Source organism: Corvus moneduloides, chromosome 1, assembly GCF_009650955.1.
Source record: "Corvus moneduloides isolate bCorMon1 chromosome 1, bCorMon1.pri, whole genome shotgun sequence".
Taxonomy (NCBI): Eukaryota; Metazoa; Chordata; class Aves; order Passeriformes; family Corvidae; genus Corvus; species Corvus moneduloides.
In genome coordinates this window covers 128489417-128509187 of record NC_045476.1, presented here as the reverse complement: position 1 = coordinate 128509187, position 19771 = coordinate 128489417, and the positions used below count along the sequence as shown (strand labels likewise).

Below are 19771 nucleotides of genomic sequence, written 5' to 3'. Positions count from 1 at the left end.
ATTAATATCAGCAACCACCCATTTCAGCACCCAAATGATTATTATAGAAAGTGCTGAGTTTGGCTGGGATAGAGCTAATTTTCTTCATAGTAGCTGGTGTGGGGCTGTGTTATGGATTTGTGCTGGAAGCAGTGTTGAAAATTGTTTTACATTTGCACCACTTGGTTCTTCTTGAGTTTTACTTCTTTCTCTTTGTTATTTTCCTTTTCATTACTTTTTTTTTTCAATTATTACTGAGTTTTTATTTCAGCCCATGAATTTTTTCACTTTCACTCTTCCAGTTCTCTGCCCCCACCCCCCTAGTGTGGAGGGAGTGAGTGAGTGGCTGTGCTGAGTTGCCAGATGGGGTTAAACCACAACATGGCAATTGCTCCTTTTTCTTTTCATTTAAGCTCAGCTGAATGCCCCTCATCTGTAATACTTCGTTGTTACTATATTCAGGTGTCAACAGTTAAGTCAAATTTACAGTAACAAACACAACATTACATGCTTTTATAGCTCTCAACAACAAGAGATAAAACTATTTTAATATTAATAAAGTTTAACTGTTTGGTAATGGTCTGTCACAGCCAGTGGGGTACTACCTATTGTGTTCTGGTTTTTGTATCATATGTTTCCTCAGTTAAGCAAAGAATTACCAGCACCAGGAGTAACCTGTGGCACCAAATAGAACTGCCAAAAATGTGTGACAAATACTGATTCAAGTGCAGCCCTCTAACCAAGCTTATCCATTATGACTTCTGGAAGCAAGGAATATTCAATTATCATTTCGAGTATTTTTCTGTGAAGTTTTCCTCTAAAGGTCTTTGAGGAGCTTGCTTTGCTGATGGCTGGAAGTTCTATTTATACAACATCCCTATAAAAACCATGTTTTTACTTATGCAGCTAAGATCAGTTCAGACATACAGATTCACAAGCTTGGGCTCCATCCCACTGGAAGCTGCAGAATGACACCAGAATTAGAGTAGGCACAGTACGAAAATTAATGATGTACAAACCCAGTGTCTACACATCAAAGAAAAGAGTTACCTATCAAAAAGAAACAGGACACAGAAAAGCTCTAAAGCTCTCAGGACAAAGCTGAGCTGCACAAATGTAGCTGAGAAAAAACAGTAGTGCCTACAGAAGGGAGATGATACAACAACTAAGGAAAGGTGGCACATTGCAGGAACAGGAAAATGGAGAAAAGAACACTATCACACATTTTCAATCAAACATCACAAAGAACACAGAGAAAAGAAGAAAAAGGACAATATATAAAGAAAACAGATATTAAGCTTTTGGTAGCCACACCAAAATAAATCGAACCATTTCACTTGGTTAAGATTTCAACCAAAATGAAGTTCTTGTTCTTTCCTTGTACAACAAATGACTACATTGTAACAAAATTACAAAAGGAATAAAAACAGTTTAAACTGCCTAAACGTTTGAAAGACACTATTTAATAAAGAAAAATTAGTTTAACTGTGTGCATCTTAGCCAAGCTGGACCAGGACTCCTAAGCTAAGAGGCTGAAGGAAAGAAGCCCTACTTCCCACATACACGGAATGTACTCTTTTGCAGTAAAGTTCAGATGAAAGATGAACTTTTGAAGATTTTGCTGCACCCCAATAGAATAGGAATGGACACATCACCTATCAAGGACTGCCAAGCAGGTTTTTTGGGTTGTTCTTTTTTTGTTTGGTTCATTTGGGGTATTTTTAATGGCACTACCTTGCAAGAAGAAAGAGAAAGCTTTTGGCATATTTTCCTGATTAAAACAAAAAAAAAAGAAAACCTAACTACAAAAAAAAATTGCATACAATCCCAAGACTTTTGGAAGACTGGGGAATTATTATGCACTTGAATTACAATGATCACCCTAATGATTAAAAATACAAAGCAGTAATTCCCTTCCAAAAATTGTCAAAGACAATGAAATGGTACTTAAATCTAGAAGACATTAAAAAATATATACTATACCTAAAGGATAGTTCTGTTGACTATTTGGAGGTATATTTTCTTTAGCCATGGAGATTAACATCTTGCTAGTTTCATAAAGCTTCTCTGATTCCTTATTCTGAAAACAAAACAAAATGCCTTACTGCATCACAAAGTAAAGGAAATACCACATGAAAGAACAACATTAGTAATGTAATTATTAGCACTGGAGAACAGAGGGATTGAAAGTAATGCTGGACTAACACATTAAAATTACTAATAGGAAAACTGTGATAAGAACAGATTTTTTTTTAATTGTTATTTGCCTTTTATATTTCATAGTTTCTGGAACAGAAATTTTGAGGATATTTATACCTTCCGTCCCCACCCCAACACCCAAGCTCTGGAGTGGACAGAGGACAGATCCCTGCTAATCAGCTTCCCTAGGGAGGGCCAAAGGAGTAAGAAAAGCCAGGTACAAGACTTTTCTCACTTGTAAAACATAAATCTTACTGCATATGCCTGGTGGCAAACAAGTTTTTAAAAATCTACACATAGATATGAAGCACTGAAGTTGGAAATTACTTGGAATAGATAAATCTTTAACATACTCTTTAACAACAAATACAGTTTTAAGAGTGTAGTAAAAGCAAGCTTCAATCAAGACTTTGGCAACAGAAGTATTTAAATTCAGGAAAGCTTTTTAACACTCTTACCCTCATTTCCATGTAAGGTGGATCATTTTCAAGTTCTGCCTTATCTTGTGCCAACTTGGCCTTCTGGTCTTCAATAAATTTTTCTAAATCATCCGCCATCATTTCTAAAGTTACAGAAAAGATGTAGAATATGGCATTTACATTAGAACCTCAAAAATGTAAAGCTCAATTACTGTTGCTTAAGACAGCAATTAAAAATAATCAAATTTCTCCCTCAGAACTACAAGTCTTAAGATGTTTGCTGGGCCAACAAAACAACTGACTTGGGAAACCCATCCATGGGGGAGACTACTTGAGGTTTCACCAGAAAGAAAATACAAAGATTTCAGATTACAAGACTGAAGATACTTCCCTAATTTTTTTTCCTAACATGGCTGAAGTGTTTTGGGGTTGTTTTTTTAAAGTGCAAGTCTACCAGTGACCCTTCACTACACACTAGCACAAGCTTACTCTTAGTGAACTATAAAATCAAAATTAGAAAACATAGAAAAGTAAACAGGATGAAGGAATCATTAGGAAAAAAGTAGAAAAGATGCAAAATATATGCACAGTCTAAAATAAAGACCAAATCATACAATTAATTTTGTGCTTAACTTACTACCATGAGAAGTCTTGAAAATAATTGAGCTTATAAAACATTATTTTTTTTTAAAAACCCTCACAAAATACATGCATAGTGTTTCTGGAGTTGGAGACAACAGTACCTACCTCCTGGACCACTAAAATAGTAGAGGCAATAAGTACAGCTACAAGTCTGCAATAATCCTAAAATCAGGGATATCACAAAGCATTGACTGAGAATCAGACACTGATCTGTAAGAAAACACGTTCTGAGGAAGAGCTAATTACCTCTCTTCCGTTAGTTGTGTGCCTTGCATATTTAACTGAAAGTCCTTCAGAGCAGAAATTTTAGCATCTTATTTGTAAAAATCAGCATATATTGCTGCTTTCAACAACCTCATAATGAAAACTAAAACCAATCAAGTTCCTATCAATGGAACTGTACTGAAGTTGAGTTAGAATAGTCCTATCAGAACTGAAAATACTGCAAAGCTGCGTATTAACTACTTTTGGAAAAAAAAGACAAAACCAAAAAGAATGACTGCATACAAGCCTACACATTCTAATCTCCACTCAGCATTTTCACCAACTCCACTGGAGGAGGAGTTTTACAAAACCAAGCCTACCGATAAAAAAAAAATCCTTAAGTTATATTCCATGCTTAAAAGAAGCATGAAACTGAGAAGAAAATTATGACCCTCAAATCACTCCATGCAGCATAAGCAAAAGGACTGCTTATGCAGGTTCCTGAAAAATGCCATCAGATCCAGTATCTAAACTAAGACATCAGTTTTTTTGAGGCTAATTCAGTATCTTTATAAGATTGTATGAAGTAAACAATAGGCCAATGATAAAGATATTTTAGAAAACAGTTTCAGGAAGAGGATCAAAGAACTCAAAAACAACAGCAACAAAAAAACCCAAACCATCATCTCAAAGACAATAAGGGAGCACACAGGTAAAAATAAAAATAATGTGTCCAGAGAGACTGAGATAAATTCTCAGTAGAAGCAAAATGGAAATAATAAATGCACAAATTCTAATGTGAAGTAATTGCATGATAACTTAATTTAAAGAATACATTTGCTTGATGTATTCCTTAGAACGTACTCCTTTAAACTTTTTCTCTTTTTTGATTCATAATATAAAAGTGTAATATTGTTATAAAGGAGACAGAACTAGGCCAACCCATTTAAAATTCCTAGTAGTAACACAGGACAATCAATGCCAAAAATAAATACCCCCATCTGATTTGTCCTAAATCTTTAATCTCATTAGTTTTGCACACTGATAAAGGATAAAAGAAATCTGAAAGAGGATAAGTTTCCAAGCATGGTAAATTTTATTCAGCCTATTAGGTTACATAACAATAATGAAAAAACTGTTCAGAAAGGGTGAAACAACTTGTCATACTAAAGATTTTAGAAGTTGGTCTCATCACCTACCCCGTGCTGCACAGTCATCAAGAGGAAAATTACCACACGTAGGAGGCACTGTGAGAAGCCTTTCTAAAAGCTCACTGACTGGAACATCTATATTTCCTACCTCTATTAACAACAGCATTTATAAACTCCAGCACTGTTTCCGAATCACTGTATGGGAATGGTACCAAACTTATTCTGAGAGCTGGCATAAGGAAAGGAGTCTTTGCAGTGTATTTTCTAACTAGCACGAGGAAGACAATGAATATTCCAGCATTCTGCACTCCTATCATATTGCTCAAACGGCCAATATAATAAATTAAAAACCAAAGACAAAACAGTTACAGTTGAACAGTTGAACTCCACAGGCACTTCAATTGGTGTGAAGAAAGCTGCCAACTCCAGGCCTTGGAGAACACTAAGCTACAGCACTGCTGATTCAGCATACCTTTAACACAGCACAATTGCCAGAAGAGTAGCCAAATCCTTCTTAGAAATATCTAGACATTTTACATCTTAACATCCTTCTACTTGAATTGATCTTCTTAAAATATACATGAATGCAAACTTTATGAGACAAGCAAAAAGAATATATTATACCAAAAAAGAAAAATTCCTTAGTTGTTCTAAGCAAAAGAGTGACAACTTCAATGTGACACATACACTGTTAAGTTCCAAAAATATACCAGCATGTAAGCAAATATCCTACTGAATATTAACCAATTTTATCATCTACCTCATGAAGAGATTATGACTAATCACAAAAAAATAAAGAAATAACACATTTCTATCTGAGATGAGGCCTACTACAGCCCACAAGCATGCAGTGAACTATATTGGAGGTGACAGCATCGAACTCACAGGGAACTGTCGACTTCAAACTGGCTTCCCATGGCTGCACAAACACACTGAGGCACAGCCTGACACTATAACACCAGTTCAGAACAAAAGAATTTATTTTCAGTTTAGCGATGCATCTGAATTCTTTTTGAGCATTTCTAGATTCTTGTAATTACTACTAAAAGTAGCAGATTCAAAACCAAAAACTGGGATACATCACTCTATGGGCACGCGCAGAGCGCAAAGGGAAAGTCAAAATATGCTGTAAACACTTAAAAATCCATCCATAGGCCCTAAAAATCACGAGGCATAAACATATTTTTCAAGCTTTTTGTAAAACAGAGTATTTTGCAAATGCTGTTTCTAAAAAATGTTTGATAGCACTTATCTATCAGCTTTCCTTTAGCTCTTGCAACTTTAAATCTTGGATAATTTGCATTCCCAAAACAATGCATTATTCAAAGTAAAATTCAATTAAATATACGTCTGCTATAAATTCAAGTACTGTCTGAAAATGTCCCATAAAAATATTTTTACACATTTTTTCTTTCAAGATGATGTTAGATTTTCATAGCCTCTTTTCCTTATTCAGAGTTTTTACAAAAGCAACCCTGAATAATTACAGTCACCCAGGTAAACTTCAACTTAAGCAAACATAACAAGCAATAGAAAGCATATAGATATTCAAGAACAGTAAGTCAAGTCTGAACATGAGATTTTTATTGGATCTATGCCCAAACAGAGTTAATAATGCATGTCTCTCTATTCAGGGTATTCAAAACATCTATGTGCATATGTATTGTATGTACTATATTTACCTACGTATTGTGTAGCTACTTTATCACCTAAAGCAATGTTTACTGCATTCCATTTTAATCTTTCCCTTCCCCTCCTAATTGTTCAGGAAAATGGACAAAATTTAAAACCAGCACGTGGAAGAAGATTTTGTCTCTTCTATGCTACCATAATATTAAAATATCATCAGGAGCACCAGCAAAATGGTAATTCCCATCCACATGAACTGCAGCACGGGTGTCAAGGAGGGAAATGCAACTACATGCCACGTTTAGTTGAAAAAGCAGCTATATGCCACGTTTAGTAATTGTACTTACAGGTTACATGGCCACTAATTGTGTCATTAAGAAACACTGTTCAAAGTTTAACCCAAACTTCCTAAGGAATTAGTATTGCCTGCTTCTGTACCCTTGTGAACGGCACTTAGATTAAGCTACTGCTGCCAGAGATGCGCTCCCTGTACTTTTCTTTCAAATGCGCTGCTAAAAAGCACAGGTTCTAGGGTCTGGCCACTCACAAATAATAAACTCTTGACTAAAGCAATGCGACTTTTTCGCAACTGAGAAGGCAATCCATCCTCTGAACAACCAAGCAACAAGTTTCGCGAGTTACCTTCCCTCCAATACAGGGCCTATCTACTTTGCAGAGCACGTGATTTGATCCAAAAAGACACTAATTTCGAAAAACTTTCAGACCCAGGAGATCAGGTTTATTTCTCCAAGAGCGATAGCTCGGGTACGCGCCTCTCCTCCGGCCTGCAGCACCCGCGTCCCAGCCTCCCTCCTTCCCTCCATGGCAGCACCTCAGGGGCACCCCGCAAGGCTCCGACCCCTCAGGGAGCAGCTGCGGGGCGGGGATGCGGCACTCGGGGCTCGGCCCCTTTCCGGATCGCGGCGCCGTTGTCTGGCAACGGCCGCACAACAAGCGGCCCCGCCGGAGGGCCGGGGCCAGCCGAGCCAAGCCGAGCCGAGCCGAGCCGAGCCCCGCCGCCCCCGCGGGGCCCCCCAGACCCAGCGGTACGCCCCGGGTGCGCCCCCGCCCCGTCCCGCTCTGGAGCCCGTCCCGCTGCCCAGCGAACCCCCCCTCTCCCGCCGCCGCCTGCTCCGGGCTGTGAGCCATGCGGGCGATGGAACCGCCCGGCGGGGCTGCGAGGAGGGTCCCCGGGTGCCGCGCTGCCCCCGCCGCCCGCTCACCGGTACCGGCGGCCGCGGCTCCGTCCGCGCCCCGCGCGCTACCGCCGCCCCGGAACCCAGCGGGCGGTGCCGCGCAGCGCCCCCCGCTGCCCCGGAGGGCGGTGCGAGCCGGCCGCCACCTCCTCCCGGGCGGGGAAACGGAGCAGGAGGGGAGGCGGCGGCGGGCGGGCTTCCCCGCATCACGGAATGGGGCAGGTTGGAAAGGACCACAGTCGGTCACCTGGTCCAACCTCCCTGCTCAAGCAGGGTCACCCTGGAGCACATGGCACAGGATCGCATCCAGACGGCTCTTGAGACTCCACAACCTTTCTGGGCAATCTATTCCAGTGGTCGGTCACCTGCACAGTAAAGAAGTTCTTCCTCAATTTCCGGGGGAAATTCCTGTGCATCAGTTTTCTTGCCTCTTGTCCTATTGCTTGGCACCTCCGAGCAGAGCCTGGCTCCATCCTCTTGACGCCTCCCACTTTAGATACTTATAGACATTGATAAGGCCCCCTCTCAGTCGTCTCTTCTCGAGGCTGAACAGGCCCAGCTCTCTCAACCTTTCCTCATGAAAGAGATGCTCCAGTCCCTTAAACATCTTTGTTGCCCTCCGCTGGGCCCGCTGCAGAAGTTCCGTGTCTCTCTCGTACTGAGCAACCCAGGACTGGTTACAGTAATTTAAAAAGTATAAGTAAATAAATAAATGGGCAAATAGTGAGAAAGGCCTCGGCCCGGCCGGGGTCGGGCTCCTGCGCTGCCGCTTCACGGCGCCATCGGGTCGAGCCCGGCCGCGTGCAGAGCCGAGCGCAGCCGCTGGGGGCGCAGCGCCGCCCGCCCCGGGCCTGCGCGGACCGTACCACCCTCCGTCCGTACCCTCTGCCCCGCGCTTGGTTCCGCCGGCGGCCCGGTGCGGCGGTGCGGGGCCGGGGCGGGGAGCGGGGGCCATGGCGGCGGCGGGGAGCGGCGCCTCCGGGAGCGGGATGGCGCAGAAGACGTGGGAGCTGGCGAATAACATGCAGGAGGCGCAGAGCATCGACGAGATCTACAAGTACGACCGCAAGCAGCAGCAGGAGATCCTGGCGGCCAAGCCCTGGACCAAGGAGTGAGTGGGAGAGGGGCGGCGGGCCGGGCGGGCGGGCGGGCGGGCAGTGAGGACCGGCCTGATCTGATGGCTCTGCCTTCCCTTCCGCGGCCTCTGCGATGTTGCAGCCACCATTACTTCAAGTACTGCAAGATCTCTGCCCTGGCGCTGCTGAAGATGGTGATGCACGCCAGGTCCGGCGGCAACCTGGAGGTGATGGGGCTCATGCTGGGCAAAGTGGACGGGGAGACCATGATCATCATGGACAGCTTCGCCCTGCCTGTGGAGGGCACCGAGACCCGCGTCAACGCGCAGGCCGCCGCCTACGAGTACATGGCTGCCTACATCGAGAACGCCAAGCAGGTAAGGAGAAGTGGCAGGGGGTATCTGACCGCCTCCGTGGAGGTCCTGTGCCTCTTGTGAGCTACAAAACATCTCGGGGGGTTGCAGGCTTCCCCCGTGCCTCTGGCGCCTGCCCGATTGTCCTGTCTCTACTCAAACATGACAGTAGAACTGTCAGCAGCAGGGAACGCAGGACCACGTAAACATCTTCACATACATATTTTCCTGACTTACAGTAGATCATCAGAGGTTGGACACGATGATCTTGGAGGTCTTTTCCGACCTTAATGATTCTATGAAAAGTAGTGCATTCTCCTTCCCTTTGTAAACTATTGTCATTGCTGAGGAAGTGTTTTTATGGCTGAGGCTGCTGGCTGTGTGAGGGAGTGTGTTTCTAAAATAACTGATACATCTTTGTAAAAACAATATGCAAAATTAAACATATGTGTGTATTGGACATACTTAGTATTTGTAGATCAGTATTATGACATTTATTCTTACCTTCTTCTGAGGTCTTTCTATATTGTATGCTGCTCTTTTCCATAAAATATAAAAGACATATTTGTGAAGAAAATGCTAATGAAGGAATCAGTAAGTTTCAGTGCAACTTAATTATTCATATTTACCATTTGGAAAATTAGATGGAGAGACTCACTTGTCTGTTTCTCATCTTTGTCACTTTCTATTCAGAGATCCATGTCATATTAAAGCTAACTATACAATAAAGTTCTCATATGCAGAAGGATAACAGAAATACAACTCTGCTCTGTGGCTGATGTGGAAATCATAACAGCACATCAGAGCACTTGCTGATGTGCTTCTTCCAATACAGGACAATCTTATACTACAAATAAGAGCTGAAATAACTTTAACTCTTCAAGCTCAAACAGTTTTGAGACCCTGTCGACCCTTTGATATTTAAACCAGCTAAAATTAAAAGCCCCTTACCTACTAAGTGGATGTAACAGGAGTATTTGGGTTATTTTGCAGAGTTGTACCTATATTCAAGGCCTTACATACAGCTGGAGACACAGAAATGGATGTGCATTAAGCTGAATCGTAACATCAGCAAAGAGTAAACATAATGCAGACACAGTTACGTTCTGGGACTTTCTTTTAATAATTCATCCCTGTGAGAAAATTTAGAAATAATTCATTTAATCTAGTTTATCTGAAAACAATGTCATGATGCTAATTCTCTTATTGCAAAAAGTAGGTAACTTGAAGGGATGTCTTTGTCCGTAGGTAACTTAAAGAGATGTCTTTGCCTAAAGATACAGTCATCATATCTTTCAATAAAGATATATTCATACAATCCCATTCTTAGGTAGAACTACTGAATTTCAAAATAGTAAGTATATAGCATAAAATTATAAACAGCTTGTCTTATGTTTAAAACAGTCCAGGTTTCTGTAGGAGTTCTTATGTGATAGGAAATAGTTTTTCCCCATAGTTCATACTGTTCAGTTTTGTCTGTAGTTGGTTTCACAATTTTGAAACTGAACTTGTGTGCAAATAAAATATCTCAGCTTTCCTGGTGCGCTGGAGGAGTTTTCATGCTGGCTGTTTCATATTTGATTTTGGCAAGCACTTGTTCCTGGAATAGCTCTTTTTATCATTAGGTTGCTTGTTAATATATCTCTCTATGTAAGTGCTTCATATATGCTGATGTTCCAGTTACTTGATTCTCCATGGACAGGATCTGGTCTTAATGTAGCCAAACGTGTTATTTGGCTTTGAAAAATAACACACATTCTTTCGTGTTTTGTTGGTCTCTCTCATGGGAGTTTTAAAGAAAATACAATTATTATTCACCAGTTAAAAAATAAAGTAGGCAGTCTGTGTGTTTTGTCTCATCATAACCGGAGCAGCCAGTAAACGATTCGTTAGAGAGGATCACAAAAATTAGATAGATCCATTAGGTGTTTATTCTCTTGGGTTTTTTTGGCTTTGCTCCTTTCTCTTCCAGTGTTTTTAGAGATAGCCAGGTGTATTATTTGGAAACGCCTATTTTGAGGTTTTATCTGATGACAAGTTGCCAAAAATTCATCTTTTGGCTTTTAAACCTGGCTTCAGGCAATAATTTCTGTCACTTCTGATGTTTGACAACATGCCTTTGAAGTTATTTTTTAAACCTATCACTAATCTAATAGTATATGCCTGTAAGATACATTACCATACTAAATAATTCATTCTCTACTGATATTCCCTGCGTTATATGAGATTATATATCTATTTGAGTTATATTCCTAAGAAATTTCTCAGCCCTGCTGAGGAGCCCCAGCTCACCATCCAGCTTTGTGGAACCTCTTCTGTACTTCAGATGTCACTGAAGAAGGAGCTCCAGGCTCCTTGAAGGCCTTCGTTCTGTGGCAGCAGCGGTAGCAGAGAATGCCAGTACTCATTGCAGCGTTCGTAGGGAGCAGTTTAGCACGAGTGGAAATTCCTGTTTATCCTGCCGCGCCTTGCAGTGTGCTGGAAGTGCCGCTGGAGGGCAGCCGGTGCTTTGGGAATGGTGCTAAACGCTAGGGCTGTTTCCCTTCCCTGCTCTTACTTAGGTCGGACGCCTGGAAAATGCCATCGGCTGGTACCACAGTCACCCAGGCTACGGCTGCTGGCTCTCGGGGATCGATGTCAGCACCCAGATGCTTAATCAGCAATTTCAGGAACCCTTCGTAGCAGTGGTTGTAAGTACTGGCTGACGGGTGATAGCGCTGCATAGCAAATCACGTTGAACAGGGAATACTTCTTGGATTTCTGTCTGTTAGGATTCTGGTAGTGTGTACTTTGTATGAAGGAAGTGTTAGATCCACACCTTAAAAGGGTGCCACTCCTTTTGCTTTGCTGGCCACATACTGGCCAAACCAGTAGTGTTGCTTGCCTAGACCGTTTTCACTGCATTGTTTCATTTATGGTATAGTTCTTAAGAATAAGGGGGTTTTAAGTATTTTGGAAATAAGGAAAATCAGTTTGAAAAAATGATCCACTGAAGGCTATTGATATTCCCATCTTTTTAGAGAGTCTCATACCAACAGAAAAAGTACTGTTTATGACAAAACTAATACAATTTGCATGAATTACATTTCTGAGATAAAATTACTATAAACTTAATTTAAGCCTGTAATAATAAATAAAATGTAGGTAATGAGTATTACCTGTATTTCTACAGATTGATCCAACAAGAACAATATCTGCAGGAAAAGTAAATCTTGGAGCTTTTAGGACATATCCTAAGGTAAATAGTTAAAATTATCTAGTGTGTGATCACTGAACTGTCTTTAAATAACAATGGATTGGTTCTAAAGATTATTGCAGTGATTGTTTGAGTTTGGTCTGCTGTGCTGTACTGAATGTCATTGTTCATTCCAAAGGAAGATGTGCCCATACACTGGTTACTGCACGCCTTCGGATGTCGATTACATTTATAAAGGTTGACTTCTAAATTGGTTTTCATAAAGTTTTGGCAGTGTTAAATCAATTACACTGTCCAGATTGTGGAGCTGTCCCAAAACTATGTAGCTCCATATAGCCATTTTTTAACAGATATAGTTGTAGGTAGCATTCATCAAAATAATTTTATGTTAGTTCTTCTCTGTTTATTTTTTATACCTAAAACCAAATGTTAGTAGCATGTTTAATATGTTGTAATTCACTTTTCATTTTAGAAAAGGAAGGTTCAAAACTACCTACTTAACTTTTTCAAATAAATATTATGAATCTTCACAAACTAATGTACAAAAAAGTTAATTAAACAGTATGGGTTCGGCTTAAAACTAGAAAATCACATCAGTATTGGAGATCTAGGTCTCCAAATGCATCCTCTTAAGTATATTTCTGGCTGTGCTATTTAATTTCAATCCAATAAAGCTCAGGTATATCTTTTAAATACCCAGTTATTAGTAACTCATCAAGAACTTCAGGCAGCCATCCAGTAAAACAATTACCAAAATTAATTGTTTAATAACAATCAATTTTTTTAATTAACAAAAATGTTTGGGAGAAGTCCAAGCATTAGGTTTGTGTTGACAAAAACATGAGAGAACAGTTTGTGATTCAGGAAAATATTCACTTCTGTGGGCAAAACCACTTCATAAATACTTTGAGAATTTTGAACAGGAAAAAGAATCCTGCACCTGAAAACCAAATCACATCTGGAAAATGCATGATAAAAGCATATTTTTAGGGGCTTCTCACAGTGTACTGTGGGCAGTTCTTGCTTAGTAGCTGTGAGTAGCACCAGCTTGGCTAAACAAGTAACTGAATGTTTTAGGTTTCCCTAAGGCATATCCATGGACGTTTCTTCCCTCTTCTCATGTCTCCTATCTTCACTCAAAATTTCAAAGAATAGGTAGAGAAATACCGTCTAAGAAGAAGCTTGCCCTTTCTTTGATCTAAGAAATTATCTAATCATAGCTTGTCACGTTACTCGTGAAAAGACTCAACTATGACCACTAGTTTCCTTTTCATAAATCTGCAAATGTAATGACTAGTACAGCTAGTAAAGCCAAATGTAAACCTGAGATTCCAGAAAATTCCTAATTTCAGGCTACCAGGGGAAATGTCATTTTCTATAGACAAAAATAAACTAGAATTTCATAAACTAGAAATTTTTTTGTGAAGTTTAGGCATCTTAAAAAGCCTCAGAATTCCTGTGTCATCTTTGCCATTTGTAACATTTTTAGGGCTATAAACCTCCAGATGAAGGTCCCTCTGAGTACCAGACTATTCCACTCAATAAAATAGAAGACTTTGGTGTACATTGCAAACAGTAAGTAACATAAAAACTACTAACTTTATTATTTTTTGTATGTTTAGGTTAGTGATGCAGTATGGAAAAGTAAATTTCTTGTAGTGTTTCAAATCCTGAAGTTCACTGTTGCTTTAATACTCCTGCTTTTGTGCAAAAAGTGTTACTGTCATTTTTCAGGAGATGTTTTAGGGGAGAACTGCTGCAAAAATAAAGAGGAACCTGGTTAAAAGCTTTAGCAGTTGATTTCTGAACACCTTTAAGCAGTGATATCTTGTTAGGGCAGGAAGGAAAGGGTCAGATGTCGATTGGTCAGCAGGACTGGGGAGGCTGTAATCCCACTGCTCTTCTGAGTTAGGGGCAAGTGCTGTGCAACTCCTTTTCTTGCTTTACTGGGAGTGTTAATTTGTAACACCGCTAAAGCCTGGCTTTCAAAATCAGTGTGGTGGAAGGTAAGGTTGTTTGCCTGTTTGTAACATTTACTGCTAGGAAGCATTCCTAAAGGAATTAGAGGTGATGTATGCAAAACTACAATAATGTGTAAATTATTACAGTATTGAAGAACCCAAGCATGGAACAGGTTGTTAAGAGAATAATTAGAAATGCCTTGCAGTCTCATTAAACAGAACACAGCAGTATATGTAGGGATTATGTATTAAATCTATATATGAATTACTTGTGGAAAATTGTACAGAGATTTGGAACTGGGAGTATCTTTAGGTGCTTTGAATTTTTGAAGATATTTGCCATTGATAAGGATTTTTTGAGTTGTATGTACTTTGGTTCTGACAGTCAAGCAAGACAGATGGAAACTTATTTTGTTTGCATGTTTGTTTTTAAAGGTATTATGCTTTAGAAGTCTCATACTTTAAATCATCTTTGGATCGTAAATTGCTTGAGCTTTTATGGAACAAGTACTGGGTGAACACTCTCAGTTCTTCTAGTTTGCTTACTGTAAGTACCACAGTTGTGTGCATTGATTCATTCATGAGTGCTGAAAGCCAGGCCCTCTGCTGTAAAATGCTTAATAGGACCCTGGGAGATACAGATCCCACATTAAGAATCTGTAAGATAAAACAAGAAAGGAAGGTTTTCTTAATCATAAATACTGAAATGTTCCTCATATCTGCTCTGTAAAAGTAGAAGGTGGGAATAACGTGCTTAATTTTACTGAGTTCTCTCCGTACACTTAGATTTTGTCTTAAATACTTTTTAACCTTGTATCTCTGTAGAGCACTGTAATGAATAATTCAGTTTAATACGTAAATACGTTTTAAAAAGTAAATAAAACAAGCTTACAGCAGAAATACTGCAGGTAGACCTTCAGTGTAACAGCTGAGCATCAAAACCTTCCCTGTGCAGAAGGCAATTTTATTTTTTTTCTCTTGGTCAAAACCAACTGAATTTTACTCTTTCATAACTTAGGGCATGAGCTGAAAGTAATAAAAATTACCCAATTCAGGCTTTAGGGATTGAGCATTTGTCAGATGTTCAGTTTCTGTTCTCTTAACCACCACTCATGTTCTATATCACTTCAGTTGCAGATTTAGATTAAAATATGCAGCACTACACTTTTAAAAACTTTTCTCAGATTTGGTTTATAGATTTGGTTTATTTTGTGTATAAACCCTTGAATTTATAGCTTAAATTCAATATGTTTGTTACCTTCTTTCTCCTAAGAATGCTGACTACACCACCGGCCAAGTCTTTGATTTGTCTGAAAAATTAGAACAGTCAGAAGCTCAGCTTGGAAGGGGCAGTTTCATGCTGGGTTTAGAGACTCATGACAAGAAATCAGAAGACAAACTTGCAAAAGCAACAAGAGACAGGTAAAATAACACATCCATGTGTTCTTCCCTGTAAAAAGTATTATTTGGTTTTAAACTTTTATCATGCCTGTAATTGGAACCTGACAAGATTAGAGATAAGAATTATTAGATTATAGATAGGAATGAGAGACTCCAGAAGTCACTAGTTATTTTAGTTATTTTTGAAAGTTAAAGAAAATCTTGCCTCTATTAAACCTACAATGATTTTTTTTTAGGTTTGGAATAAATTCAGCTCTAGTTTATTAAACAAAAAATTGCTGTACAATTCCATCAGTATCTAGCAAACAAAAAAAATGTTTTCTGTCATGCAAAATTGTAACTTTGCTAGAAGTAAGCACATTTTTGTGGTTAATCAGGTTAAAATGAACAGTAAATAAAATTATGGTATAGAACATGATTTTAAGAACTAGTGTTCACAGTCCAGTAAGTTTAGTTTATACTTGTCTAATACTTTAACTAACTTAAAAATTATGAACTCCTTTTTTTCATAGTTCTTAATTAATGTATCTTTTTTTTCAGAAATAAGAAGAGGTTGGGGTTTTGTTGTTTTTTGTTTTTAAGAAGTAGCTTACAGATATTCTGGCCTTTATATTTAGCCACCCTCCCTCACAGCAAACAGCTGGTATTATAAGTTAATAAACTTCTTACCACTAGATCTACAAAATTATTTCAAGGAAGTTGTAATATTTTCCCTCAGTTTTCCATATGTTTATTGGTGATCAGCTCTGTTAATTTTGAGCTTTGAAGTACACGAGTTGCTTCTTGGTAATACTCACGTCTCTTTCCCAATAGTCTTAAGAATGATATGTGTGCTTAGACTATACCATATTAGAGTCACCGTTTTTCCAAGTAAAATCTTTTAACAGAGGGTAATAGTATCCAACAGGTCATAACAGCTGGGTTGTTCAAAGACATTGTATTTGGCAAATTTAAGACTTTGAAAACCAAGAAACACTGCACTGTATGTGCTGGTACAAACTCAGGTCCATCTGTGAAGAAGGCACCTGCATGCACCTTAGGAGTGTCCTGAGCGAGATGTAGTAATTCCATTTAATAAGGAACAATTCTGTAGAATCCCTTGGAACAGAGTGCAAAAATTGAACAAAATCTGGGATGTTTGCATTTGTATGTTTTCAGATTTTGAGGCTTTCTGTCCCTCTTCCCCATCACTTTATCTTGATAATAGAACAGTTTCCTGGTATTCTCTCCCCCTGACACACCTCCATGCTAGCATACTGTGCCGTAGTACAAAGTTGACTAAGAAACAGATTTTTGAGATACCGGAGGAGTGGTGACTTATGTAGGTAAAAAAAAATCAAGAGACAAAAAGGAGCTCTTGTGTGAACAGAAATAACTACTTACATCTTGCTCACTGTGACTCAGTGAACACAGGCTTTGCCTTAATAAAGAGAGGAGTCTGCCTGTTTTGGACAATCCTTTGTTCCCCAGTAAGCAGTGGGGGAATACCTGCAAATGTAATATGGTCATTGCTAAACAGAATCAGAGCTGCTCTTGTGCTGGTGTCTTCTGTGTGTTTGTTTCCTTCTTATGGAAAGTTAACAGCTTACAAGTTTTCTAACAAACATCATCGAGTTGGAGGCGGGTTGACTTTATAAAAATTAATACTCATTTAGCCTATTTCAATTGCAGAATACATTTGCAGTGGAGTTAATGCTGTTGCTAGGCCATAGCAGCCAGGTTAAGTGGTACCTCCCCGTTCCTGTAGGGCAACAGAATAGCAATGCTTTAAAGACATGAGAAGGATGGAGTTGCTGACAAGTTTGCATTGATTTTGATCTCTGGAGTCCCATAACACTGACCACATTTTATTTTCCCCTTACTCTCACATGCTTGTGGTTATTCTAAGAAATAACTCCTTCTCTGATCATCCTATTACAATATTTCTTGCAGCAGTTCTAGGTATTTTTCTTTTCTGTTTTTATTTAGTCTTCATCAGTAGTTAGTTTATAAATTGTAAGGGATTGGAAGGGATTGTTTTTGTCATGAATTCTGCTTTCCTGTGCAACAAAAGCTCCCATAGTTCCCAAAATGGACTGTAACACTTCTACACATGCATGTTTTTCTTCAATTAGTGATCTTGCCTAAGAGAAAAGACAATAGAAGACCTATGCAGACATATGACAATTAATTTAGTGTCAGCTAAATTACTTTGAAGAAATAAGGTTGCAAAGTTTACTAAACGATTGTTGGACATACCTGGTTTAGGAAAACAGTGCTGTAAAGCATTAGCATAAAGGTGCTTACACTGGGCTGTGTGATAACTTCTGTTACTGTCCATGCACATCTCTAAGCCATTTTCTGAGGGGACATACGCATTCACCAAATTGTGCTCCAAGTCAGCTTCCTTTCCCTAGGATTCCTTTATCGGTCTAGTAGTAATTTGTCCCTATTTTCCATGTCTTCAGTCCTGATTCATCTTTTGCATTTGTATATTCTGGTTTTATTTATTGGTTTGACACTACATTTCCCTAAGGCAGACACTGGGGAAAACTTGGATCAATAAGAATCCTCTCAGCTGTTCAGGGGTTTTGCACATTACATATTTTGACCAAATTCATGATTTATTCTATGAATTCTTCCTTTAATGTTCCCAGTAAAGTTTCTCAGGGGACCATGATTACTGTGCACTACCATTCTGGTAGTGAGCAAAGGAGGTAAGGTAGAGAACAGTGACAGCCTGCGGGTATTGATAACATTAGCTGATAGCTCCATTCCCATAAGGATTTTTTTATTATTATTTTTTGGTTCAGATGACCCCAGAGCCCACTTGCTATTGTCAATATAAGATGTCCGAAATGGCAAGACAAAGAAGTTTTCTGGAACTGGTCTTTGTGTGTATAGTCAGTTTGCTTTTTAAGTTACAAAAAGGTATTGGCAACAATGGCTAAACTGCTGCATGTGACTGTTCCTTTCTGGACAGTTTTTAAGATTCATGGGGTTATGGGCACCCTGAACTTCCAAAACAGCTGGATATCTTCAAGGAAAATGACAGTTCAGTTCAGTTTTTGTCCAACATTGAATTTATGCTTGTTTTTCAGCTGCAAGACCACCATAGAAGCTATACATGGATTGATGTCTCAGGTTATTAAGGATAAACTTTTCAATCAAATTAATATAGCTTGAAGTGCATCACCAGTTGATATGGATCTCCAAAGCAGAAAATATCATAGTTTCTTTTGCTTGGACTTGTTCAATCTGGGAAATGAAGCTGAAGTGGAAAATTATTCATCTAATTTGTAGTACTTTTAATATTTCCCACCTGTCTGACCAGTTTTAAAGAACAAAATGTTCCAAAATGTAGTACAACTTTTTGTTCTTTATCATAAAACCAGTTTGCAGAATTGTTCCAAAGGAAAATAAATGTGACTTACTGGATTTTGCTCTTAGATATTTATCTCTATTATCCAACTGCAATAAAAGAATTTTGAAACTAAATGTGCATTTTGGGCCTTGATATTTTTGGCACACTTTTATCTTCTGTTACTCTTTTTCTTATTGTTCTGTAGAAAAGTTCTGTCTGCTCAGATGAGATAGGTAACCTATGCAGTGTAAGAAGTTTGTTTCTCAGATTTTAATATATGTGCTTAATTTTAAGAATTGAAATCCCACTTGTTTCTCTTTTGTTAGTAATTTTATTAGTTATTAAATCTAGTGGAGCCTTTCTTGATTTAGATTTACTGGTCCAGCCAGAAATGGTTTCTTTTCACAGTAATGAAACATTTATGCATGGTACAACAGTATTTTGCTTACAGCTTCATACTCATGATGGACATTTTGTATTTCTACATAATCAACTATTGACCAGTTCTGCAGTGAAACTCATAATATGGTTATATACCATTATTTTTCTCCTACTCACCTTGTATTGCTTCTCATCGTCACTTGTTGCATACAAAAGAACAAAATGAAAAATTACCTTTGAAATACGCATTAGGCTAATTTCAGGCCACAGATAATAAATGCATTAATCATAATTTCTGGCTTACGACATGGTGCTGCTGCAGGGCTGATCTAAGTTTGTTTTGGAGGCTTTCATACTGCGTTTTAATAATACAAGATGTTTGGATTTCTTTTAAGTTTTCATTCTTAATCCTGAGTTTCCTGGGGGTTTTAGAATGTTTACTTTTAGGATAATTTATGCTTTATACAATATGCCATTATGCTTTATACCTTAAGTAACTGATACTCCTTTTCAGCCTTAGCTCTGCCTTGATGTGGGTTTTGTTTTTGTTTTGGTCTGGAAATTTTAATAGCTATTAGTCATTTAGGCCTTTTCATCCCAACAGATTCCAATGCATTTGAAGTTAAGATGCAAGTTATACA

General features: G+C 38.9%; 2 protein-coding genes across 9 annotated transcripts in view; one reads left to right on the top strand and one right to left on the bottom strand.

Moving 5' to 3' along the window:
* CSPP1 (centrosome and spindle pole associated protein 1) overlaps positions 1–7820 on the bottom strand; it is a 62307-nt gene extending 54487 nt beyond the window's left edge. For 7 of the 8 annotated variants that reach the window (XM_032127000.1, XM_032127033.1, XM_032127018.1 and 4 more), the window contains exons 1-3: positions 7447–7506; positions 2637–2740; positions 1963–2059 (exon numbers count right to left, since the gene is read on the bottom strand). In XM_032127000.1, coding sequence (XP_031982891.1) covers positions 1963–2059; positions 2637–2738 — 199 coding nt within the window. In that variant the 5' untranslated portion in view covers positions 2739–2740; positions 7447–7506. Of the gene's footprint in view, positions 1–1962; positions 2060–2636; positions 2741–7446; positions 7507–7784 lie in introns of those variants that run through there. The other variant, XM_032127004.1, reaches the window with a different exon arrangement.
* Positions 7821–8254: 434 nt separating this feature from the next.
* Positions 8255–18883, top strand: COPS5 (COP9 signalosome subunit 5). Its single transcript, XM_032127060.1, has 8 exons — positions 8255–8530; positions 8638–8872; positions 11410–11538; positions 12021–12086; positions 13534–13619; positions 14441–14552; positions 15279–15427; positions 18487–18883. The coding sequence occupies exons 1-8, from the start codon at positions 8373–8375 to the stop codon at positions 18569–18571; spliced, it is 1020 nt and encodes a 339-aa protein (XP_031982951.1). The 5' UTR covers positions 8255–8372; the 3' UTR covers positions 18572–18883.
* Positions 18884–19771: the final 888 nt, after the last annotated feature.

Excerpts from the sequence above, each read along its gene's own strand:
- COPS5 (XM_032127060.1), top strand. The coding sequence starts at position 8,373 with ATGGCGGCGGCGGGGAGCGGCGCCTCCGGGAGCGGGATGGCGCAGAAG. Across the intron at positions 8,531-8,637 it reads GCCAAGCCCTGGACCAAGGA|CCACCATTACTTCAAGTACT; the intron begins GTGAGTGGGAGA and ends GCGATGTTGCAG. Across the intron at positions 8,873-11,409 it reads ACATCGAGAACGCCAAGCAG|GTCGGACGCCTGGAAAATGC; the intron begins GTAAGGAGAAGT and ends GCTCTTACTTAG.